Source organism: Tachysurus fulvidraco, chromosome 14 (assembly GCF_022655615.1).
Source record: "Tachysurus fulvidraco isolate hzauxx_2018 chromosome 14, HZAU_PFXX_2.0, whole genome shotgun sequence".
In the NCBI taxonomy this organism is placed as follows: domain Eukaryota; kingdom Metazoa; phylum Chordata; class Actinopteri; order Siluriformes; family Bagridae; genus Tachysurus; species Tachysurus fulvidraco.
The window spans coordinates 18,344,983-18,372,583 of NC_062531.1; the positions used below are offsets into that span (position 1 = coordinate 18,344,983).

The following is a 27,601-nucleotide window of genomic DNA, read 5'->3' on the forward strand; positions in this document are numbered from 1 at the left end:
AAGCTGAAACAAGAAAAACAACAAGATTTTCAGCTTCTTGCCATGTATCCTTCTCTGCTTGAGCTTTGTTAAAGCTTATTGGAAAGTTTCCCAGCTTACTGCTCAGAGATAGGTAAAAAACATACTGTAAATGGCACGAGAGAGAGAAAAATCAGATATAAAATATTACACTCACTACAGACCCTTAGAAATCTACTGATGATGGTGCTCTACTGTATCTTTGCATCTAAATCTATGGCTGCGTTCTGTGATATTTGCAACTCTATCCTCATCTAAGGTTTTCATATTCTGACTTCTCAGGCTCTTTCTTACCCCTTCCTCTTTTATCTCAGCAGTACATCCTGAATCCCTCATCCTTTTCCCACTGTCATCATCCTCATCTCAAATTTTTCATTCGTCTCAACTATTCCCAATTTTACCTCAACCACATATCAGTTAATCTATCAGGATATGATCTTCTCTATTTTTCTACCCAAACAGCAGGAAATGGAAAAATATCAAGTCAAGTCAAGTCATGTCAAGTGAAGAAGCTTTTATTGTCATTTCAACCATACTGTATATACTGTAGCTGTTGCAGTACACAGTGAAATGAGACAGGGCTAAGGACTTAGTAAGTAGTCTTAGCCACATAAAGTGCAACTGTGCAACCTGGTGCAAACAGTGCAAGACAAACAAGACAGACAAGACAGTGCAAGACAAGACAAACAAGACAGACAAGACAGTGCAAAACAAAAGACAGTGTAGGACTAAAAGTAAATATCTGGCTAAAGTTATTTAAGTGGGATTGTTTTTTACAAATGTCATTGCCTTGATTTAAACCTTTTTTAAACTGTATTGCCTCTTTATTGTTCTATACACTTCCTTCAACATAATCAAGGTGCCTGCAACAGCTTTAACTCTATCAACCACTTAGTTTCTTACTAGCACCTTCTTTGTGCCTCTTCTTACTGTTGCCAGATTGATCTTGCAATTTAACTGAATGTCCACTTCCTTCTACTATCAGTTGAAAGCTACATTTCCTGTATAGCCCACTAAGTGTTCCCACGGTATTTGCTAATCTTACCCACCTTTGTTATTTGGATTCTCTTTAAACCTTACTGACTTTATTTTCATTTTGCAGCCAGCTCTCCACAATGTCTGTGTCTGAGATCATTTACGCTTTACTCGGTAAAGAGGTGTTTACTGGAGTTTAATGATTTGGCCTTTTTCTGCTCTTCCCTTTTAGTGCAACCTCATGTACAAAATTCACACAAGGATTTTAAATTCAGAATGCAAGGATTTTATTTATCATAACATTATCATAATTTCTCATTTTCACCTCAAACATTCTATTTTTGCAGCATTTCGCCCTGGACAACACTATCTGGAACTTCTGGCTTCTTTATCTATGATTTGAACTTTGAAGTTATTATTTTTTTTGCAAAAGCTGTTGAAAAACCTTCCAAAATCAACTTTACTATTTTTAGATTTGCACAAAATTGCCTATTTAATCTCACTGTTGAGGTCTACCAGATTAAGAATGTAATGATTTGTTTTAAAAAAAAAAAAAAAAGCAGTTTTGTGAATTATGCCGAAATCCATATTCAGATTCATGAAATCAGAAATTCCATTAAATAATTATTGAATAATTTAATAAAGTTTGCTCAATTAAATTAAATTATAAACTGAAATTATTATTTATTATTATTAATTATTTAATGTCTTATATTAATCCATCTCACTTTTGTAAAAGTATTTCTACAGAAGAATTTCTGCTGAAATTCATTTCAATATTTTTCTACAATGTGTGCCACCCTTAACCCTTGCTTCCAATTTAAACAGACAGTACTCAAAAAACATTAGAAATAATGGCTTAATCATATTTCTGTACTTGGGGACCCTTATGCGTTTTTTATAAACAGATAACAGTGATAATTAACTCAGTACAACCTTAAATATATATGCATTTACATTCATGCACAAAAAATGTTTCTATGTTACGTTTGAGAATATTGACATAGTATAAACAATGCAGTCACTACATACTGAATAAAGTCTCTTAATATATCAGCCACTAATTAAAAGGTTGTTTACAGATGTTGTATTGAAGGATACTTTATCAGTGTCAAATGACAATGGTGAGATGGACTTACAGGATCTGCTGAACTACAAACAGTTCTTTTTTATTTGCCTTTGTTACTGCAAGGTTACCAGTATGCACTTTGTTTGCATTTAGCAATTGCTTATTCTTAGTAAACCATTAATAACCACTCTTGCAAAACTGCCTATCTGTTCACACTGTCTGTGAAATGTGTTATATTGTTTTCATTAACATTGTCTTGCAGACAAGTGAAGGAATGGAGTAAGGAAACCCTGTCAAGTGTTAAACCCCCCCAGATGGGAGAAACAAAAACCCCTACGTCAGCAGAGGTAAGACAAGACTCTTTTCCTCTGTCTGTAACTGTGTGCTGGCTGAGTCTGAGTGATAAAAGAAAATCATTTATTAAGACCGAAATGAACTACACAAACTACAAAATACACAAACTACAAAATGGCTATCCTAGGAATTCAGAGAGAGAGAGAGAGAGAGAGAGAGAGAGAGAGAGAGAGAGAGAGAGAGAGAGGTGTTATCATGTCAGTCATTCTAATGGGTCTTTATAGCATTGTTTTCATTCCATAATGTATGTGTTTACTAATAATTTCTATTTCTAAAAGGATATTTCTACTTACACAAATCTACAATTTGTTCAATAAGCTTTACTTGGTGTGTCACTCAGTAACTCTCTCACATAGTCTTCTCTCTCTCTCTCTCTCTCTCTCTCTCTCTCTCTCTCTCTCTCTCTCTCTCTCTCTCTCGCTCTCTTTATACTGTACACACACACACACACACACACACACACACACACACACACACACACACACACACACACACACACACACACACACACACACACACACACACACACACACAGGCACAATAAACATTCTAACAAATACTTTTGACAGCATACCTGCAGGTAATGAACAGTATTAAATTGCCTTCCTAAACTGTACTAATACTTTGAAAATAAATATACTTATCAGCTTACCCAACATTCAGTGTCCATAGATAGAATACGAAGGAAGCATGATGTGGCTAAAAGATAAATACTGTAGTTGTGCAACTAAAAAATCTATTAAACTAAAAATATGTGCTTATTATTAGCCTTACATCATATTAACTGCCAACTATACAGGTACCAATCTCTGTGAAACAGCTGTGTGACCATAGAAATGTCAATATGGTAGCACTAGTGCATTAATACTAGAATGTAGTTCCCATTACAGCCAGCATCAAAACATCTTCTAACCAGACAGATTTGAGAATATATTTTTGCAGCAACTTAAGCTGTAGGAATTTGCTGGGTTCTCCTGTGCACCAATTCTTCAGTATCATTTGTACCAAATACAGTTACGGTATAAACAATGGGTTTAATTTGATTGAATTTAAAGGCATTTAATGTAATTTACAGTCAGAGATTCATGGCTTTCCCCAGCTATACACAGTGAACAAATAATGGACATTCACTTTGCATTCAGGTCTTAACATTTCTGATAACTCGAGACACATTCATGCAAAGAAACCCAAGCTGTATAAGGAAACTGTGCAAAACTATTAAATGGCAAACACAAAGTTTTTGCTTTGTTCCAGTGCTACTGAATCAGCATGGGGGAAATTACATCAATTACCAGTGCTGGCAGTGAAAATACAAATATTTTTTACATTTTAGATACATAATTAAGTCCACAAATAAAGCTCAATAGTTTAAATAATTTATTTATGTTAAAGCATTATTTATGAAAATATTAAAAGGAGAAGCCACTCATTTGGCAGGTGACTATGAAACTTTTTACCTCTTGCTTACAGAACATAGAGAGGATGGGATATATGTGGTTTTGCTGGATTTTGCTGATAGTCATCAGGCATGATAAAGTACATGCCAAGTATGTAAATGCTATGAGTATTTTTTTCTTGGTCATTTACATTTGGATTGCCACTGGTAGATACTGTAGAAGCTGTTGCCCAAGTTCCATACAGTATATAAAGAAATATGTGACAAGTAGAGATACTATATGTCCAAAAGTATGTGGACATCTGACCCAAACAGTTTCCACAAAGGATGCCTTTGTATGCTGTAGCATTAGATTTCACTTCACTGGAACTAAAAGGTCCATAAAGAAATGGTTTGCCAAGGTTGGAGTATAAGATCTCGAGTGACACAGAGCATTAACCTCAACCTCACTATGAGATGAACTGGTATGCTATCTGTGTTACCGGTTTCCTTGCCCAACATCAGTGTTTGACCTCATTAATTCTTTTGTGGCTTAATCAACAAATCCCCACAGCCTTGTGCCAAAATCTTCTGGATAGCCTTCCCAGAAGTGTGGAGGTTATTACAAGAGCCAAGGGGACTAATTCTGGAACAGGATGTTCAGTAAACATAAGTTTCTACAAGTATTTCATTGGACAGAAACGGAATACAAGGCAAAAGTCAATTAAGGCAACTTGACGAATGCCTTCCTGTGTCGACTGTGGAATCCATGCCCTCAATTTCAAATAAAAAAAATGACAGTGATGGAATTTAGACTTTGACCCCCTTTGACTGCTTCTTCAGTGTAAAAAGCAGGTCTGTAAAATCTCCTTGGATATTTGGAGGAAAACCAGCATTTTCTCACTCTCTGGCAGTTTATTTAACTGATTATGTACTCTCCGATTAGACTCTAATTGTCAGATTACATAATTACTGAGGTCTGTAGAGACTAAGGTGCTGAATGCTGCCCCCCACCTTCCCAGCCACAATTATCTTTGCCTTCCTTTTCTGAGAGTGAAGGGAACATATTGAACCGGTGTAGGCACCAAGGTTGTGTTTGGCGTTAGCAAAAGGGCTCCGGTTTTTGCCCCCTCCTACACTGGCCCAGCGTTACTGTTTGCTCTTTTGATCCGGCTGCATTAGGTTACAGCCGAGCTGTCAAGTCTAATCAATGCACCAGGCTTGTGATGCACACAACCTGACTGTGTCACTCCCACGCCAGGGACTCAAACTAGTACTCCAGTTCTGTTTTTGTTTTGGTTGCACTTTTGGGCATTTTACCATGGAGTGTACTGTATGTGAGTATGCATGTCTGCATCTGAATGGCATGCTTTGTGATGTATAAGAGTATAATGGTGCAGAAATTCTGCAAATGGTGAGGAAGGTCAAATTTGTGTCTGTGTTATTGAGGGTTTTGAGATTTCAGTGCTAATTTGCTGGTAATGACGTTTTAGCGCTTATTCTATTTTTGATGCATTGTAGTGTCATATTTCATCATTAAAGATTCATATTTCATCATTCAGCTCATTGAAGAAATAAATAGAAGTGGCATAATAAATTGTGCACTAGTAACACATGAAACAGAAACGCTGCATGTAAAAACCATGTTTAAATGTGTACTGCAGATTGCAGCGCTGTTATGTCTGAAACCCTTAAAATCCTCTGACACTGAAATCGTTCCCTTCTTGAGAGTATCCCAAGAAAAAGGCCTGCAACACATTACATGCAGAGTTACCTGCCATTACTGCTTAATTTTCAGTAAGATCTTCAGTATTGTTTGTCTCTTTAACTCAAATGAACTGAAAGAAACCTGCTGTACATGATTCAGTGTTTAATTACAGTATTAAATATAAGAACTATTCATACACACAATGATCATATTGTAGATGAATAAACACACCCAAAATTCTTCACATTGTTTGGAAATAAAATGAAGAAACTGATTGAGATGATGATAAATAATAATAATAAAAAAACTATTCTGGCATGAATGAAGAATACTGATGAATTAAACATCACCTTATGACATCATTTTAAAGCAGTAAACAAAAATCACATTTAGGACACTAGTGAGCACAAGGCAATCATGAAATATTCTTGCTAATTCTCAACCAGGTGATCTGCGTAAACTGAGAAGCATCCCAAGCAAATTTGTTACAACAGTCACTAAAGGGTTAAGCAAGCATGTAAAACAACCAGGTTATGTGATGCAACGTATCGTTTCACATTGTTTAGCAGAGGCCTTAAGTGACCATCAAATGACAACACAGCATGTTTCGAGCCTCTACAAGAAAGAAGATGGAAAAGTTTGATACATAGCAGATCATGACGTATACCACAAGAAGGGAGCGTTTTTGCGTTTTGGAGAATTTGTAAAAAAAAAAAAAAAAAAAACTATAGTAATTATGGTTGATATTCAAAGCATGTTAGATCTTAGACCATTACATTGTTGTCTAATTATGGAGGATTAAAAGTATTTATAGTGTAAGTATTATTCAACATACTTAATACTTAAACACACTCTGTGTAAAGCATAGACTTTGGTTTAAAAGCTGGACTATAACTGACAAAAGGTTCAGGAGGAAAGCATTGATTAAAGTTTAGAAATAAAGATAATTTGCATTTATCAATAAATAAATGATCAATTCATAAATACTTATTATTATTATTATTATTATTATTATTATTATTATTATTATTATTATTATTATTATTATTATTATTATTATACTATTATTAATAAATGCATAATCATGTTAGAACATAAACAATAATATGAAGTATTTGGCAAATATGGGGAAATGTGTCTAAAATGTTTAATGTGTTGAATTTCTTTGTAAGATATGAGGATTTTGATTTATGTGTGATTTTATGTGACTAATCTATGTGTTATAACCCAAGCTTTTCTATTGGAAAAATAAAAAATAACAATAATGCATGCTTAAAAAGAGAAATGCTTAAAAAGACACACTTTATTCAATTCACATTTAGCTTTGTATTTATTATTTAGAAAAATAAGTGGAGTACTCAGGGACATGGTGGCTTAGTGGTTAGCACGTTTGCCTCACACCTCCAGGGTTGGGGGTTCGATTCCCGCCTTCGCCTTGTGTGTGGAGTTTGCATGTTCTCCCCGTGCCTCGGGGGTTTCCTCCGGGTACTCCGGTTTCCTCCCCCGGTCCAAAGACATGCATGGGAGACATGATTGACATCTCTGGAAAATTGTCCGGAGTGTGTGAGTGAATGAGAGTGTTTGTGCCCTGCGATGGGTTGGCACTCCGTCCAGGGTGTATCCTGCCTTAAGCGGTAGAAAATGAATGAATGAATGAATGAATGAATGAAGTGGAGTACTTGCTAGACTGAACCTAATCATAGAACACAAACTGTTGAATTAAATCCTCATGCCTAATGTCTTACACAGAATCTGATATAAGCAGTTACATTATAATGAGTGCTTTTCATGCATTTCCATTTTCAAGTTCATGTCTATCGTTTTGATCCATCACTGCTCATTTTTGTCCCAAAGCACAACGGATGTTACTCATTTTCATAATTATTTATCTACAGAGTTGATCCAGCTCACTTTATTTCTTGGTTAAATGATTTATTACCTATTTCCATCTTCTTTGCTCTTTCATTCTTCTAGCACTGCAAATTTATAAGGAACATCAGATTTTTTTAGCTTGACTTTATTCTCTTTTCTCGGCAAGCAAAGCAAGCTTCCATTGCCTTTCGGTGATACTGTATGATTTGTGTTACATGTGTTACATGTTAGTAAATCTGTAGTTACACTTTAATGACGTTATAGAAACGTGTTAATTTAATTTCTTTTCTAATAATGTTTCTTAAACCAAAATGTTGCCAGAATGATTTTGGATTTGGTTTGTGATCAATGTTTTACCATGTTTTACTTTTTTAATCCAGGCTCATGTTACCCAAGCTTCAGCGCAAGAGACGGCTGAGAAAATCAAAGAGCTGGAGAAAGCTCTGCGAGAAAGCATGAACACCTCTACTCATAGAGAGGCTTTGTGGGTTCAGGAGGAGCAGGCACATGCTCTAGCACAGAGACAGGTACATATACATGTAGCTGCACCACAGCATTAAGCAAGGCAATTAGAAAGGCAAGAGCTTTAGGAGGTGGACAAAGGTTTTATATTAGATTAGCACACATCCCAAATAATCACAATCCAGCATGCATTATCTAAGAAAGTGTCTTAGAATGTAAAGATAAGCTGCCAGTTACTCCACATACTGTACACACACACACACACACACACACACACACACACACACACACACACACACACACACACACACACACACACACACACACACACAGACCACTTTATTATGAACACCAAGACACATGCTCATCAGCCAATCATGATTAAGCAGTGAAATGCATAAAATTATGCAGATACAGGAAATAAATCAATGTGATGTCAAATATGTCCTGACTGTAGCCTCAGATTCCTGATTTTATCTGACAGGAGTGGAACTCAATGTGGTTGTTTTCTGTTGTAAACCATCCACCTCAAAGCTTGAATTATTAGGCATTACGATTCCCCCAATTCTGATGTTTGACATGAGAATTAACTGGAGCTCTTTACCTGTATCTGCATTAGATATTTGCATTAATGAGCAGGTGTGAACATTAAAGTGGTTGATTAGTTTTGACCAACATATGTACAACAATGTTTGCAATCATACACATAAATAAAGTCTCTGTTGGGGAAATTATTTTTCTGACTGGTTCACTACTAAATCCTAATACACTATTGCATCCTTGATACTCATGTATACCTTTCAGTTATTTTCAAAATCCTAGCCAGCTAATAGCGGGATGAGGAGAACAACTTAGTACCTGAGCCATGTGATAGCGAAGGTTTTGTCCATTTAGACCTGAACTAAAAGAGAAAAAAAAAACTGCTTACACTCTAAGTTAAAAGAATAAAAGGGAAAACTTCAAGATAAACCAATGGCTTCACCAAAGAATATAACAATATGAAAATTTCAGCCCTTACAGAGCACACTTAATGTTAAGACCGGGAGACGTTGTGAGTTTGACCTACAGTGACTTGATTGGTTTTTTTTTTAATTTTTTTTTTATATCACATATAGTTTTCATAGTCCAAAATCATTACTAAATACGCACTGAAATGAGACAAAAAGATTTTTTTCCAGATTGTCCTCTAAACTTTATCTTTCCTGGACACGTTGGCCAGCATTAAAATTTCTTCAAGGAATCTCGGACGGATGAGTGTACATCCACAATATTATTTTTATTAAATATTACTTTTTCAGCACTTTACAAAGCAATCGACCATACACTATTTTGACAAATGCCAAGCAACCAGAATGATATACACATTCGTTGTAAATCATACAAACCCCTTAAAGTCCATGTTTATTATTTAGTTATTTATCTTACAGCCTATTATTCAGGAATTACTATAAATTATAAGCAGCAGACTAGTGCTTAAAGTTTAAGGAGTACATAAGTGCATCTGCAGGTATTTAAAACCAGCCAACAAATGTTGAATTCTTGTGAAACTCCTTATCTTTCTACTGTTACTGACCTCTCCCACACAAGTAACTTGTTTCTTTTACTCTGTTTCATCTAAGCATGTCACTCAGTCTCTCTCATGTGTTCAGTGCACTCTTTGGCTACAACTGGATTACATTTTCTTTAGTTTTTCTTACCAGGATATATATTAAATATTACTTGTGTCCTCCCCTACATTATACCATTGAGTGCATTTGCTCCATTTACTGCCCACTTTCTTTCTTTCAGCACCAAAGGCCTTCCGGATGAGCTGAGAGTACATTGGCGAAGTCTGAAATTTTTTTGCTTAACCTTAAATTGAGTGCCGATTATTTTAGATGAATCAAGCTTCCTGTCTTCTCTACTCTTTCCACTCATAAAAATGCATGCCAATGAACTGGAGTAACCTCACTTTTAGCCTCTCAGACTCCCAAGCATGCCTTGCACAGCTGTAATATTAAATGCACATACTAATTAATGACATTAAATTTGTTCAAACAAACAAAATCTCGTAATTATAGAAACATTTTTTTTCTATTCTGTGACTGTACCGGTCTGACTGTAGGACTGTAAGCTAGGTGGGATTAAATATGTGTGTGTGGGAAAGTTAGTAAGAAAAGATACAGCTAGAGAGAGAGAGAGAGAGAGAGAGAGAGAGAGAGAGAGAGAGAGAGAGAGAGAGAGAGAGAGAGAGAGAGAGAGAGAGCGGAAGTAATTGGAGCACCCATACATCCCAGCTGCTCATTCCTGCACATGAAATCTAAAAAGATCAAAATAAGACAGCAAGTGCACAGTTAGGAGCCACTGGCCAATCATAACTCTGTAATGTTTTTCCAGTCTGGCTTAAGCTTATGTTGGGCCGAGTACTTCTGTCAAATAGACTGTTTCAAAGTTTATCCTCACCAACTTGCTACATAAATCCTTTACTTTGTTTACATTTAAACAATTTTGAAACTAAAATAAAAGACACTATAATTTACAAGATCAATTAAATAAAAGACTTTAAGGGAAAAAAGGTTCAAATCAAATTTAGAAAAGGAGAAGCATAAAGAGGAGACAGAAATGGATACTATGGTGTTTAGAGAGAAAAAGGTTGGTTTGATAAAGAGAGGTTAGGTTTGGCCTGTTATTTCTTTAGTTCCTGAGTCAAAATTTAGCCTTTTCAAAGAATCTCAGTATTAAATATAAACCATCCCATGAAGGAGAGCAACTTCTCTAAAGACTTGACTAACCCAAAAAGAGCTGGCTGTACAATATTTTTCCCCTTCCTAGTATTCCCCTTTTTTTCCAGTGATGTGTACATACATGATGAGCTGCATGGTTAAAATGAAAAATAGAGTTTTTTAAATGGAAAAAAATTAATGGGGTACATAGGAGTGGGTGATGGATTAGAACCAAGCTCTGAGAAAAATTTTAAATCTGAACCACATTAGCACATACACAGGCTAAAGGCGCTAAGAGGCTTAACATCTTACATCCCCAAAGCCCCTCATTTGACTAAATCATGTTGTATTCATTATTAATAATGTTCTGGTAAAGCAGCTGATATGTGTGTGAGTAGGAGGGTGGTGGTGGTGGTGGTGGTGGTGTGTGTGTGTGTGTGTGTGTGTGTGTGTGTGTGTGTGTGTGTGTGTGTGTGTGTGTGTGTGTGTGTGTGTGTGTGTGTGTGTGTGTGTGTGTGTGTGTGTGTGTGTGTGTGTGTGTGTCTGTGAACCAAGGCCTTCTTTCAGTGATTTATATACACAGAGGTTAACAGAATTTGCTTATCATACTAAGGGTCACGTGTACATGTTTGTGCATCTCTGGTGTTTCCATTTAGGATATCAGATGTACAGGTTTTGTATAAAACCAGGTGCATGTAAGCACTACTTTACACAGCAGGATCCAAAATGCATTTAAACCTTATGGTCTCAACACAGAGAACACTGAGTTGTTCTTTTGGACTTTTTTTAACATCTTAAACTAACAAGACCCGCTGACAGGTCCAGACAATGCACACTCTTGTACTTTTAGTACATACATTTCCTATTAGTTTAATTACAGTTAATATTTTTTTCTAGAAAATATTTGAATATTCACAATTACAAATTCAGCGCAAATCCGATAAATAAATCTTATTTTAAAATGAAGAACTTGGCTAAGTGACACCACATGAACACCACACTAAGCAGAAAAAAGAAGACTAACGTGTGAAAACTCATTTCCCCACATGCAGATATACTTAATTAATTTCTCATTATTTAATTCCACCCTTTTTCCTTATCCTTCAATACATATACATCTTATCCTGGAAGTCATTTGCTCACATGAAGAAGATGTGGCCCATGACCTTTTACATATACCCCAAACCACATGCTTTGGCACTTGTGAGCCTACAAAATGGATATAAATTTTTTAGTGGATTTCTGTATAACTGGTTTTGTGTAAAATTGACTGCCTCTAATGCTGCTTTATGCCATTGTGTCCATTGTTAAAAGTGATTACAAAGGAGGAAGAACAAGAAACAAGTCATATTAGTGTACAGAACTCAAATGTAACTACGGACAATTATTTGAGAGCTGCTCATGCAGGGTGTAAGCGGTAGTTTTAATTAAAGTGTATTTACAGCGATTAATGTGATAAGTACCACTAGGATTATTCATGCTGAAATAAAATTAAAGTATACTAGAATCGCATTCGGTTTTGTGTGCCATATGTACATGCAAATATCATCACATCAGTCTCTTATTTTTCATTTCTAACTTAATATTGCATTGTATTACATTCAACAACAAAGAAAACAACACTCTAAATAGCTGTACATAGCTTACATACAAAAAATGCATACAATTGGCTATATATTTTAGGAATATATAATACATGTGTTTGCTTCATGTGTTAAAGTATATGGGTGTGTTTGTCTTTCATTCATATTTTGTTCCAGCTGGAAGACCTGATGGCTGCATTGGAGAAGACAAGACAAGAGCTGGATGTGACAAAACAGCAGTTGTCCTCCACCCAAAATTCTCTTGCTGAGAGAGAAACTCACCTGAGCAGCATGAGGCAGGAACGTCGAAAACAACTGGAGGAAATACTTGAAATGAAGTGAGTATATAAAGTAATGTGATAGGAAAATAATCCTCACTAGGGTGGTGATGGCATACAACACAGGACGGCTTTAAGTGTTTTATTCTTCGATATATAACAATTTTTCAGTGTTTTTTTTTATGAAAGATAAAACATGCATTTTAACTATTTATATTTACATCTAATGTTGTGGAATGTATACTAGGCTAATTAATAAAGTTTTTCCTAACCTTATAGCTATTATAAAGTCATTTCTTTGAATTAAAGCAGCTTATCTTCATGGAAATTTGGAAATGAAATGTGATATTGTGGTATTGATCATTACACCCATGTCACCCATAACGGCTTAACATCACCGTATCAGTGAATATATACTGTAATTTTCTTTTCTAAATAACAACCTGCTTACTCAGTTTTTAATCTGTTTATTATTAGCCTTACATTGTGCAGGGTGTCTGACATACAGGTACCTCATATTCCAGTTTCAGATTATTCAAATTCCAGAGGTGCTTTGTTACAATTTACAATGTTATATCAGAGACTTTAGAATGTCTAGGACTACATCTACAGACTGTAAGAGTTACAGTGTCTAACAAACGGGAGCAATTGTGGGTGGAATTATTTTAATATAGTTTAAAAAAATAAGTAGCTTTTATAACAAACAACTCTCCAGGACACTGAAAGTGACTCAGGCAGAGGTTTATTAAACACACAGGGGAATGGGAAAACACAGCTATGACTAACCAACAAAAACAGCAATGACAGACCCAGATAGATGATGCCACTTCTAATGCTTACATGAAAGGACTTTTGGAAATGGAGCTTGTTAAATACGCCCTCTTCCCAGGAGCCTCTACTGAGGTTAAAGAAGACCAAATGACTGGGCAGCCACAGCCTCTTGATTTCAGGTGTTCTGGATGATGGCATTGTAATTCCTTTTAAAGGATAAGGTCCTTTAAATAATAATATCCTCAACTGGCACCCATGAACACTCATTTCTGTAGGCAATTCATTCCACCCTCTTTTTCCCCAATGTACAGAAGGTGAGTATATACTCAGTAGCCAGGATTGTGATTTTGAAGAGTTCCTCTTGAGAAGCACTAAAGGGTGATCAAACACCAGAATTAAAGGATGATTAAAAAAAAATAGCACATAGCCCTTAACCAGAAAACTTAATAATTATTATTCTTTGCATCTTAATGGGATCATGAGATCCAACTTAATTGGGTCCATCTATTTGCAGCATGCAAATGTGTTTGGCTACATATGTATTCAAATATATGTATAATCTTTCTGGGTGCATTTACCACTTAAATTGAATAATGGTTAACGAAATAATCATGAACTGATAGGTGGCTTGGGGCATTGTGGGAAGAATTGCCACAGCACAGCTCCAGGATCTTGAGTTTGAACCTTATCTTGAGTGGAACTGTACAGAACCTCTGGGTTCACTGGTTTCCACCAAAACATTCCTTTAAACACATGAATCTATTAGTAATAATTAGTAATTATTAGTATTTTTTTTTGTTGGAGAGGGTAATCTTTTATACCCTCTCAAAACTATCCTCTATATTCGTTCATGTACAATATAATACACAAAAAAAATGCTCCCGAAATTCATCTAATGGTGAAAACCAAAAAAGACTTCAGATGCAAGAGGAACATATTTTTTTGAGTGTGTGCTGTATACAGATATGTGTGTGTGTGTGTGTGTGTGTGTGTGTGTGTGTGTGTGTGTGTGTGTGTGTGTGTGTGTGTGTGTGTGAGAGAGAGAGAGAGAGAGAGAGAGAGAGTGTGAGAGAGAGAGAGAGAGAGAGAGAGAGAGAGAGAGAGAGAGAGACAGAGAGAGAGATTTGTATTAAGAAATTGCACCTTAGGTACCAAATATTCAAAGTATGTGAAAATACTTTGCTCTCAATAACAATTATTAGTAGGGTTGATATGACCCTAAACATCACATGTGTAGTCATGTCATAGCGGATGTCAAAAATATTATCATTTAGGTTCTGAAAAAACCTTATGCAATTAAGATAAATCATGTAATACCAGGAAAAGAGGTTTTAAATAGGCTCTGGAGTCATATAGACTCCAAACAGAACACTGAGGCTTAATCTGTATTTAATATACATGTTTATCCAGGTATATTTGTAAATCTTTGTTTTTTTTTAATAGTTCAATATAATTTCTATGATCTAATTTCCATGTTCTTCTTTCTTCTGTATTTTAATACATAAGTAATTATGCTAACCTCACAGAGAGTTTGACTGAAGGAGAGAGCATGCTCTCCATTGAGTGACAGGCTAGTGGAACTGCCCTCACAAAGCTCCCCTTAATTCAGATAGACAACCAATTTACATGTAAGTGGATTCAGATGGCAAAGCCAAGGGCGCCCTTGTCTCCAACCGTGCCCTCTCTCTTGATTTCTCTCTCTCTCTCTCTCTCTCTCTCTCTCTCTCTCTCTCTCTCTCTCTCTCTCTCTCTCTCTCTCTCTCTCTCTCATATTCCTAGAACAGTACGACAGTGTTTAAGGTTGTGGTATTTGGATAGATTTTCTGAGGATTGAGACACTAATTTGAGTGAGTGCTTCGATCCCAAAAGCAGTTTTGGCCTTACAGCCCTTTTAGCTGAAAGCAAAGAAGTCTGGGAGAATTACAGCTGGAAAAGGCCGCCAACAGGTCACATGACTCTCCCCTGACTCCCAAGGGGAGGGCAGCTGAGCTATGTTATCTGTGTGTCTGTGTGTGGGGGTCTATGTGTATTTAGCCTGGCATTTTTGTTCAATTATTTTATCAAGTATCATACTTCATCGCAATGTTATGGAGGCAGATCTTAAGAACTGTTTAAACATGAACTATACATTTAACACAAATGTAATATTGTGCAAAAGGGATACACACAAATATATTCATGAAATCTAAAAATCCTGGCACACAGTCAGTCTTCTCTCATGCTTTTTGAATTGTAAAATATTTCTGCAGCTTTGTTTGACATTGTAGTAAGCAGCTCTGCATTGCCAAGCCACCTGTAATCTTTCTTTATATGCCATCAAACTTCTCTCCTTAGACACACACACACACACACACACACACACACACACACACACACACACAATTCTTATTATCCTATCCAAGCTTCCTAAAAAACATTTTGTAAAACATTTCGGTGCTTGTACTGACACTATTAGTAGAACTACTATGGATACAGTTCCAAACTAGTATTTTTGACAATCATTGTTATGACAATCATTATTATAACCTCCACCCCAAGATGCTGTTAGCTATCTGAACGAGTGTATTTACATTTACGGCATTTAGAAGACACCCTTATCCAGAGTGATTTACAACTGAGCAACTGAGGGTTAAGGGCCTTGCTCAGTGGCCCAGCAGTGGCAGCTTGGTGGACCTGGGATTTGAACCCATGACCTTCCAATCAGTAGCCCAACACTTTAACCACTGAGCTACCATATCCCTCTGCGTGGATTGTGTTAGGGGTCCTTAATTCATGGAACCTGGCTCAATGACAAACATGTAGGGAAGCTGCTGGTTCATGGTATATTCTGGATTTAAATAGTTGAATGTATTGGTGCATAGGTTCCCTGCACCCATGTCATATTCAAAAATCATTTGAGGGGTAAGCCCTTGTAACCTGCTTCATAAACAAGAAAGTTTGCATGACAGAGATCTGCTTGTTTTAGGCATTTTTGCTCTTCCAGACCTACTCACTATGGTAAAACTTGTCATCAACTTGGGTATTATGATGTTACCACTCCAATGTTGGTACTTACTTACTCTTACAACTCATCTGGTTGTGCAATCCTACCACCTGCCCATTGGACCCATTCCTTCTGCCATTCATCACCACAGTCATCAATAGATCCCTAACATCTGGTCAACTACCTTTAAGAGAGCAAGGGTTATTGCTATCCAGAAAAAAAACTGCTCTGGATGCATCAGAAATCATTAACTACAGATCGGTATCACTTCTGTCTTTTTTTTCAAAAATTCTTGAACGCATTGTCTATAATCAACTGTCTGTCTGTCTCTCACAGAACAACCTTGCAGGATCCCAACCAGTCTTGCTTTAAAGTAGCACATTTGACAGAGACAGCCCTTTTGGAGGTCTCTGAGAAACTACATGCTGCTAGATCAGCCAAGCTGTCATCTGTCCTCGTCTTCCTTGACCTTTCAGCAGTGTTTACGGTCAACCACAAGACTCTCTTGTCCATCCTCAGGAGTCTTGAAATTTGCAGCTCAGCATGGGAATGGTTTGCTTCCTACCTGGTAGGTCGGTCATATCAAGTAACATGGAGGGGAGTGACATCTGCTCCACGCAGACTCTCCACTGGTGTTCCACAGGGCTCAGTATTTGGTCCTCTCTTTTTCTCCTTGTATAATCACTCTCTTAGTAAAGTTATTTCCTTACACGGGTTTTTTGCTATGATGATACTCAACTTATCTTCTCCTTCCCACCTTCAGATACCACAGCTTCTGTTCAGATCTCAGCATGTCAGGGAGACATATCATCTTAGATGATGGCTCATCAGTTAAAGCTCAATCCTAGCAAAGCTGAACTGCTGATCATCCCAGGTGATTCTTCCCCAGGTCATGATCTTGCAATATCCTTGCAGAATGATCTGATCTCCCCAACAGTCACAGCTCTCAACCTTGGGGTAACCATGGAAAATCAACTGTCCTGTTCCTCGCATATTGCTAACGCTCATGTTGGTTCCTTTTCTACAATATTAGAAGGATTTGGCCATTTTTGTTTACTCAGGCTGCTCAGGTGCTTGTTTAGTCTTTTGTCATCTTAAGAAGAGACAACTGCAACTCACTATTGGCGGGTCTTCCTATGAACACAATTTGTCCTATGCAAATGATACAAAATGCAGCTGCACGACTTGTTCTCAACCTGTCTAAATTCTCGCATACCGAAGTTCTCGTTACCTGAACCAGAGTTAATGTAATCAATGTAAAAGGCTTAAAAGCACTTTTGTACAAACACACACAAAAAATTGTTCAGTAATAGTTTGGGAAGTATGGATTCTGGAGAGCTAGCTGTACTTGTGAAAGATCCTCTGCTTCTGTATTTGTTATACTCTTTGTTTATTCCACCAGACCAAGAATTATGACATTCATCCTGTTTTTTTGCATAGAATTTTGTTAGAAATTTGTTTCAACTTGGCCATTTAAATGTGAAAAATAATTAATGTTAAATTCACAGAAAACACCAAATGTGGTAGATAGGTCAAACCAATCCACTTTCAGACACAACCACAGACTTATGTGTTTACACCATTATTTGGTGCTGTGCAACTGTCTTGTAAACCATAGCTGTCTGTTCCCAATATCATAGTTGCCTTCAGTTGTAGAGTTTATAGGAGAAAATGATAATCATTGAAGCTTTGGGGTTTTGTATCTCTAACTTGGACAGCATTTCTGCAAAATGCAGGACCTCCTTAATATGGTAGACATGCATTTCAAGCAAGGAATACTGTTGTAGCTATACTGTAGTAGCCAGGGAATGATAGGGAACTGCCCTCTAAATGTTGAGTGCTAGTGTTGTTCCAAGGTACAATAGAAAACATTTTGGGATGATGACATTTCCAGTGGGTCAGTAAACATACATATTTCTAACAATCTGCATGGTTGAGCCGAACATAACTGATCTGCATGGGATACAGGTTTGCAATTTACATAGTAAACCATTTTGTTTTCTCTTATTTAGTAGTTTATCCAGTCACATAAATAGGTATGTGTTTCTCCAGAGTAAGCCAGCTATTGCAACATGCCAGTTCAGTGAGGACTTCAGAAGATTGCTAGTTGTTGTAATTGGCTTGATAGCGCCTACTCGGAATAATTGACTGCTGCTACATTTAAGAAATATAAGAACTTTATATGCTAACAATGGCCAATTAATTCTGGTGCAAAGGGTGGTGTGTCTGAACTTTTAACCTAAAAATACTGGTTTAGTTGATGTTCAACCACATTTGAGGAAAATGATAGGATGTTTCTGTCATGCTAATGTTATGAGTATAAAAATCTAAAAAATTAATGGATTCAGAATAACTGCAGACAGTAAGATTCTTTTTTATGCAAATGGTCTCATATAGTTCATACACTCAGAACGAATGAAAAATACCTCTTTGTTGCATTTAGATGTCCACCTTTTCCCTTTGCTCACTTCATTATCCTTTTTTCAGCTTGGGTTGGAAATGTTTCCTTTTGACATATAACTAAGCCATTTGTCAAATGGGAAGGTTGTTAATTTAAAGAAGATCTGGAAGGAAACCTAAAACCATAATGGCTCCACTGAAACTTTGTAATAGATTGATAAATTCCTTACTGAAGAGAGCGCGTACGGTTTCCATTTCTCTTCATTGCCTATCATACGCTGAGCATTTTCCCTGGAAACGTTTTTGGCTGTATTTCATGAGTAAGAAATTAGACCAGACAATAGTGGTGAGATCTGATCTGCTGCCCTGGTCTGAATGACACACAGACACATACAGACACACACACACATGCAATGGAAGGGATAAAGACCTGTATGAGTAAACCCTTGAGATGTGTGTGTGTGTGTGTGTGTGTGTGTGTGTGTGTGTGTGTGTGTGTGTGTGTGTGTGTGTGTGTGTGTGTGTGTGAGTGTGTGTGTGTGTGTGAGTGTGTGTGTGAGTGTGAGTGTGAGTGTGTGTGTGTGTGTGTGTGTGTGTGTGTGTGTGTGTGTGTGTGTGTGTGTGTGTGTGTGTGTGTGTGTGTGTGTATTCTTCTTTGAATTATGCAGCTGGGGACAAAGGTTCAATAATATCACACATCACATTTTGCTTATTTATCTCTGATCCTCCTGTTGTATTTCTCTAGTTATGCACATTTGCCGCTCTTTGGGATTTAATGTGACAATAATGACCAGTTTGTTTGTTACTTGGTCAAAGTAGCTCACAAATTCCCAAGTTTGATTTTGCTTATGTGTCTGTTCCCATGTTTAGGACACGAGCATTGTGGAACATAAGTAATATTGTGCTGACTACAGAGAAAGCAGCAGGAAGTACGCACTTCATTCAGTAGAATTTCTAAATTAAATAAAATTAAACAAAAAAAATTATTTACATTAAAAATAAATGTATTTACACAATATATATTTATTTAATAATTGAAAATATCTTTTAACAATAGATTTGTTTAAAACATAAGTTTGCATGACAGGTATAGAGGTAAAGCAATAATAAACTGCGTTAATAATTATGTCAGTGGAAGGTCATCTCAAGGTGTGTGTGTGTGTGTGTGTGTGTGTGTGTGTGTGTGTGTGTGTGTGTGTGTGTGTGTGTGTGTGTGTGTGTGTGTGTGTGTGTGTGTGTGTTGCACTTGCATTTGCACTTGTGTATGGATGAGAAAAGGTTAACAGAATCACATATGAATGGCAACCATTCAACAGCAGGATTTTCAGCTTGATTTTCCCCACTTATTGCACTCCCGGCTCACCGTTACAGACAAGTTCCTGAGCTGAATCTGATGTCTCTATTCTTAGCATATGTGGTTATGGGGGGCCCTTTCCATATGTTCACTGGATTTCCTCTCAGTCCATCACTTCATTCTTTCTTCCTTCAAGTGTAAATCTTTTTGTTCACCATCTGTATCTTTTTTGCTCTGCATACTTGCCCTAAGAGGGCATCCTTCTTTTTTTTTTTAACCTTTTTTTCTTTAAGCATTGAAGTAACAGTTACTGTTTCACACACTGTTTCATGTTATATAGCTTTGGTGCTCAGTCTGGAACCTTTGTACATTTTAGGGGTTAGCACGTGAAGTACAGCTGCAGGCACCTGCTCAAGCTTATATTAAAAACATTGCAAGATGAGTCATTTTTCTTTAAAGCATTTGCTGTTGTGCATTTGCTTCATCTTTTATTAAAAACAGCTTTCAATAAATATAGAGTCAAGCATTGCAACAGTGAAAGTTAGCTCAGTTGTAGCAAGGGGAACTGTAGCAGGCCACATCAAAATATAGTTATTTATGCATTTGGCACTTCTTTTGCAAAACGATAAATGCAATTTATCTCTTAAATCAGATCCTTTTTTTGTTTAAAACACAAGCAAGAAGATTCTCAGCATTTGCAAAGTATTTGCTGTTGTCTAAAGAGTAATGATGCTAACTGCTGTCACATGACCTGAAGAGAGTTCACAACTCCACCATGGCATGACAAAACTTCAGATTCCTGAAGTCTTGTCTTCTTAGTCAGTTATTAATCTTAGAGCATGTAGTGTAGAACCTAGTGTGAATTATTAACTGTGAAACTAATAAGAAAGGAATGCAGTTCTGAGAATCTGGACCCACTAATGGGAACTCGGAATTGAAGTGGTTAATGCTACACAAGACTTTTATTCTGTTTTGACTCATTCTTTTTAAAGCAATTATGCACAATTTGTTTGTTCAGAAGAAATGAAAGAAAGAAATAAAAAGAAAACAATAATAACAGTGACTGAATTAAGCATGACTGAATCTGTTAAAAGTTACAATCCTTGTAATAAAAGATTTGTCTGTTTTTTCCCTTCTCTTCTTTAGTATTTGTTGTGGTGTCAGACATGCCTCATTGCTTGTTTCTTTGGTTTTGGCACTTTCCCTTTTTGCAAATGGCAAACCTAGCTAACCTCAGTCTGTTAAAGCAGCATGAAAAAAAAAAATCATGTATTAACTGAGCGAGAAGGATTTTGACATGAAAAGATGTAGACACTTGTGTTGATTGCATTGGCCCTTTCCAGTAAAAGTAAACAAGGCTTTGTTATTGTTGGGCCACCAGAGCTGAATGTAGTGGCTTTTTTTATTTTTATGTCCTTTGTTGGTTCAATGACCCTGTGCTATACATACAGACAAAGAGTTACTGGGGCAGAGGGTGTGTTATCCTGTCTGCATGCACTCGTTGATGTCCTCTGTGGACGGTCAAGACAATGTTTACACACAGGATAATTGCTTTTTACTACATAGGTAAAATATCTGAAAAGGATAGGAAGGGCAGGTATGATATGAATGTGCTAGGTTTTGGATGTTGATAGTGAAGATGAATATGTATGTGTGTGTGTGTGTGTGTGTGTGTGTGTGTGTGTGTGTGTGTGTGTGTGTGTGTGTGTGTGTGTGTGTTTGTGTTTGTAAGGCACATACTGTACCCAAATTGTTTCTTCTCACGTACTGTAAGAGTGTTCCTATACTCATCATGGTCACAGTCATGGTGCTATGAATGCAGGCATCTCTCCTTTAAAGACATACAAGATAATGGAGTATCCAACAACAACACACACACACACACCCAACCAACAGTACATGTGCATTTCTTCAAAGTATTTTTACACACATTAACCATAGATCTTCAAAGAAAAAAGAGCTAAATGACGCACTCATACTGCAAGACAAACACACACACACACACACACACACACACACACACACACACACACACACACACACACACACACACACACACACACACACACACACACACACACACACAAACACACATTCATCTTCACTATCACTTCCCAGCTGTGTGTTTGTTCAGCATAGCCTGATGGAATGTGTACAGTTACTTTCTTTCTTTCTCTCTCACTTGTTCCATCTCAGATTTCTATCAGATAAAAGGTTATTCTACAATCTTGCTTCATTTGCTTACTCCCTTAATCCACTCTTTTTGCTTTTCAAACAACACTGTAACACAGCAGATTGCAGTGGGGGCAGAGGAAGTACCCAGCTCCATTAGTCTGCCCATAAAGAACACATGTGTGTAACTCAATAGCCTAGGTAGCCTTCTATGAACATTTTAGCCACAATACACACATGCACAAATGCACATAAGCATGGATATGAGCAAGAGCATACAGACTCAAATATACACACACTTCCAATACACTTGGTCATAAATGCTCATACAACACAATACATACAAGGTTTCTAGCAGACACACACACATGCTTTATCAGTCTCATCTTGCTGTGATATGCATTTCTCTCAGTACTATTAAGTTTCTCTGGGGGGTACGTGGACCATAGTAATGACCCACCAGAAGAATGACATAAAAACGAAGGAATGTCAGAATTAGCCCTTAGGAAAAAAAAACGAAATGGCACATGGAATTCATTATGTTTATTGGTACACAACTGCTACATACAGGCCCCTCTCCTTGTTCCCATTCGGCAAAAAGCGTACTCTTTTTGCATGCCAAAGAAAAAAGCTCGTTCTCTTAAGAGGTGGTTAAAAACAAAAAGCTGTGCTTGTTCTGTAGCCACATAAAGTTTAATGCACCTTTTATGGTGAATGCTGGACCAAAAGTGAGTCACTGCCTCTGAGTCCTAGTTCAGAGTTATTGTGTATCAGTGCTCATCACTGTGTCGTAGCTAATATTATATAATAACAAGCTAGTTCCAGTGAATTAATCCAAACTAATAGAAACTAATGTAAACATAACAATTATTTTTTCTAAAATTGTTCAAATTTTCAAATTGTTTTTTTTCACCACAGTAAAGGGTCAGCAAGTCGTTGCTTGTTTTGCTACTAGATTTGGTGTTGCATCTAAAATATATTATTTGAACCTTTGTTAGCTACTTTACTTCCTGTCGAAAGTTAATTGATTTTTCAAAATTTGTCTTGGTTTAATCTTTGTTTTGCTGATTAGAAAATGAATTCACTTATTTAAAAAGCATTTCTACTATTAACATGATCTTAGCTCGATTTTTGTTGTACATCAGGAAGTAAGAAGCATGCTCTATACTGTAGCTCCAGGCTTGAGGCACATGACACCACTGTGAAGTGCTTCAAAATTAAAAAAACTAAATGAAATCTTTTTTTTTTTTTTCTGAAAGCTAAAGATTAGCATTTTATATTTTCCTTTACTGGCTGTTAAATCAACTTGTTTACTAGTCAATTATGAATGAAACACTAATAGCTTTTGCATTATTATTATTATTTTTTTTAACATATTGGCTATCAGCCCCAATCTTTAGTTTCTGGTTGTATGGTACTGTTTTCAAACGGAACTACATATATGTGGGTTTATTTATGCAACATACAGAGAAATAACAGGAGGAATTTCCTTGTTTGACATTATAAATTAAATTTTTTATAAATATTATTATAAAGTGCTAACCTTACAGACATTTGTGTTTGTAGAGTGTGTTAACGTCTTGAGAGTAATTTGATCATACTGAAGTAGTTTTCTTGTGTTTTGTTTCTGTTAAAATGGTCTAAAATATATATATATATATATATATATATATATATATATATATATATATATATATATATATATATATATATATGTCAATAATAATTTAATATGGCAATGGTTCCATCTTCAAAAATGACTTTCCTATCCTCTTCTTCAGTAATTCTGTTGTAATTATTATTAACTGGTTACCCAGAAGGAGATCAGACAACTCACAAGCTACTTCCCTGATAATCAGTGACATCACTGTAACCACTTTATTTTACTAAGAACATCCCAGTCACGTAGTTTGGTGGAAAATTTTAAAAAGTCTTAATGGTTCCTGTTTATGCCAATGCTCTTTTTAAATACGTAGTGGGAAAATTTTTATCTGACACCAGTGTGTTCTTACTTTACATTCCAATCTAGTCCTCTTCATCATTCTAGAGTTTGGTTTAGCCATTCTCTCACCATCTTGACTTTTTTTTGGTGAAAGATGGATGGATGGCTGGAATCCTAACTGTGGCAGCTAACTTTAGTGGGCTGCGGCGAGACTCGAGGCCGGTAATTGCCGGCAGCCAACATGACTGGCTTTTTGTTTGAGCATGTTGCCTCTAAGCAGCTCAGCTAGTGCCAGAGATAACAAACTGCAATTAGAAATGCTCAGGCAGCTGTTAAGCCCTTTACTGTTTCTTCCTTGTAACCCAAGAATTCAACAAAACCACTAACGAATCTGCTTACACACATCACAAAAAATTTCTGGTGATTTGTACAAAGCTAAGGTTTCCATAAACCAATGCAGATTTTTTTTATTCTAATATATTAAGCCTGGAAACCTAGTCAAGATTTACTTCAATGACTGACATGAGGGTGTGGTTCAGGTTTGTGTTTGCTTATATATAAGATGCTTTTGTATGCCCATTTGTGCCTGAGTCAGAATTGAGATGTCTAAGGTGTGGTCTGAATTAGTAAGACTGTAAGCTAGAAAGTAATAGGGATCTTCATCCCATTATTTTGGCTTTTCCATTGTAGACAGATTGTCATTCCATAAATGCTTTCTGTGTCAGGAATAATTTAAAATAAAACTCAATAATAATACAACACTAAACAATACAATACAATACAATAACTCTAATGCAAGTAAATGTAACTGTGTGGCAATAGTAACCCCTTGTGGAAACCAAGCATACGCTTAAGATTATTGATTTCTTTCTACTTGTATATACTTTTAAGTAAAAAAGTGTACTTTAAAACGGCAGAATACTTTAGGGACATTTATTTGAATAAAATATTTAGTTATGTGTAATGACATATACATAGTATATTTAAGAGTTACTGTATGTCAACTTAGCAGTGGTATATATACTGTATATACAGTACACACACAGTACAGTATATGTTTCATTTCATTTATTTGCCATCTGCTATGATTAGCAATTTGATGATGAGCCTAGTTTCAAACAAGTCTATGGGTTTATTCTCCCCGCATTGAATTCAAAACATTTTTCTCATCTCTTGAGTATGTGGTGCAAGTCCAAAGTGGTAGTGTGTAGCACAAATTGAATCGAAACAAACTTAATTGATGGCATTAAGACTTTAGCAGCAGATACTTTAGAGTATGTCTTGTACTTTGTGAGGTGGAGCCTCCATGGATCAGACTTGTTTGTCCAGCACATCCCACAGATGCTCTATCAGATTTAGATCTGGAGAATTTGGAGGTACTCTGCACTCATGTGATGTTCTTCAGACCATTCCTGAAACAAAGGTGCCACTGCCATTAGGGATATACTGGTGGGGACAAGTCACACATGGTCAAGTCCATGCAAGTGACAATGACAATTTATTTATATAGCACAATTAATTACAACTTCCGTCGACCAATGTGCTTTCCATTAGGTCATTAAAAACAGAACAACACACTAAACAAACAGAAAAAATATAAAATCTTACAAATATCCCATCAGCCATATGCTTTTGAAAATAAAAATGTCTTTAGCCTGGACTTAGAAATTTTAAGAGAAGATGCTTGTATTAAGGAGATTGGCAAGGCATCCCAGAGCCTGGGGGCAGCAATACAGAAAGCACAATCTCCCCTTGGGGTGGGGGTGGGGGGGGGGGGATGTCAAGTCAGTCAAGTCGAGCCAAGTCAAGGATATATACGTATATATATATAAAAGATGGACGACGCGTCTTCTATTACTTCCACTATAGAAAAGTGAAGCTAAAATAGCTCTAATATGGCAACTGCCACCATTGAGTAAATGAAGTCATTTGGAACCAGAGTCTGTGCAGTAGAGACTTGTTTGGAACCGGAGTAGTGTCGTGAGGCAGAGCCGCTACATCAAACTCACGCAGACCCAATCAAACATAAGGACACACCCCATTTTTATAGCATCATATTGCTATCTAAAATCAAACTTATCATAAAAATGAACAATTGAACATATATCAGCGTGGTGATAATAACTAGCATAAATGACAAAAACCATCATTCTGAAAATTATATTGAAAGTGTAATTTATTTTTTTATTACAAGTCCTATTTGTTTACATGGAGAGGGTGGGATTTCTGACCTGTTTTACTATGCAATTTAGGAGCGTCCTAATTGAGGCACGCCTGGTATAAGCACACTGCTTCTCAGTTTCCAAACGCAGTCCACACAAGCACTTGGAAATTCATTCATTCATTCATTTTCTGCCGCTTATCCAAACTTCTCGGGTCACGGGGAGCGTGTGCCTATCTCAGGCGTCATCGGGCATCAAGGCAGGATACACCCTGGACGGAGTGCCAACCCATCGCACGGCACACACACACTCTCATTCACTCACACAATCACACACTACAGACAATTTTACAGAGATGCCAATCAACCTAACATGCATGTCTTTGGACCGGGGAGGAAACCAGAGTACCCGGAGGAAACCCCCGAGGCACGGGGAGAACATGCAAACTCCACACACACAAGGCGGAGGCGGGAATCGAACCACCAACCCTGGAGGTGTGAGGCAAATGTGCTAACCACTAAGCCACTGTGCCCCCACACTTGGAAACAGCCTACATGTAATATAGAATGGCCTGCTCATTTTAAGATGCCACTCAACATTAAAATTCAGGCTAGGCCACTGTTATAGCCAAATTCCCAAATACATCTATTTACGAGACCTATCAGTGATGATAATGATCACATTTCTAATAAGAAAAAAACATAAGGCAACCAAGGCCAAATTATGACAAACAGAAATGATTAATTCCTTACATTATCGTTATAGATCTTAGTGAAACTGACTATAAAGAAATGACTTTCTTACCTTTCCTTGTGGTTGTTGAAATGTCAGAAATTTGACAAATCTTTTTTTATTGGCAAAGTCCTTATAGCCAAATGAGATTAATTGTGGAGCTGGACTACTGTCTGCTATGTTTGGCGTGGTTTGAGCTTTTCATTGTTAAAGGCACAGACACTGATTAGTGGTGCGGATGTCACAATAATTATTTTTCAAAATCAATTTTATTGCTGTTTGTTTATTATTCAAGTCATTGTTGAGTCTTCCACTTCAAGTCAAGTCAAGTCTCAAGTAACTTGTTCTCAAGTCATTTTCATAATTTAATCAAGCAAGTCGCAAGTCCTGAAAATTGTGACATGAGTCAGACTCGAGTCAAGTCATGTGACTTGAGTCCCCCACCTCCACCATGAAGGTAGGTGGCATATGTAAAAATAACTCCCGCATGAATGCTAGAGCTTTCCCAGCTGAACATTGCTCAGAGCGTCACACTGCCTCTGCCAGCTTTCCTTCTTCTCATAGTGCATCCCGGTGCCATCTCTTCTCTGGGAATGTGATTCACATGCACCCAGGTGGCCACATAATGTAAAAGAAAACCTGATTTATCATACCAGGCCACCTACTAGTCTGAATTTACTGAATCATGATCCTGATCTGATGCTCATGCGCCTATTGTTGATGCTTTCCAGTCTGTGATTTATGCAGCA

General features: G+C 36.9%; 1 protein-coding gene across 3 annotated transcripts in view; it reads left to right on the forward strand.

Moving 5' to 3' along the window:
• LOC113655954 (ERC protein 2) overlaps window positions 1-27,601 on the forward strand; it is a 197,390-nt gene that overhangs the window by 88,311 nt on the left and 81,478 nt on the right. For all 3 annotated transcript variants that reach the window (XM_027166833.2, XM_047822836.1, XM_027166834.2), the window contains 3 exons: window positions 2,325-2,409; window positions 7,752-7,898; window positions 12,296-12,456. In XM_027166833.2, coding sequence (XP_027022634.2) covers window positions 2,325-2,409; window positions 7,752-7,898; window positions 12,296-12,456 — 393 coding nt within the window. The remainder of the gene's footprint in view (window positions 1-2,324; window positions 2,410-7,751; window positions 7,899-12,295; window positions 12,457-27,601) is intronic.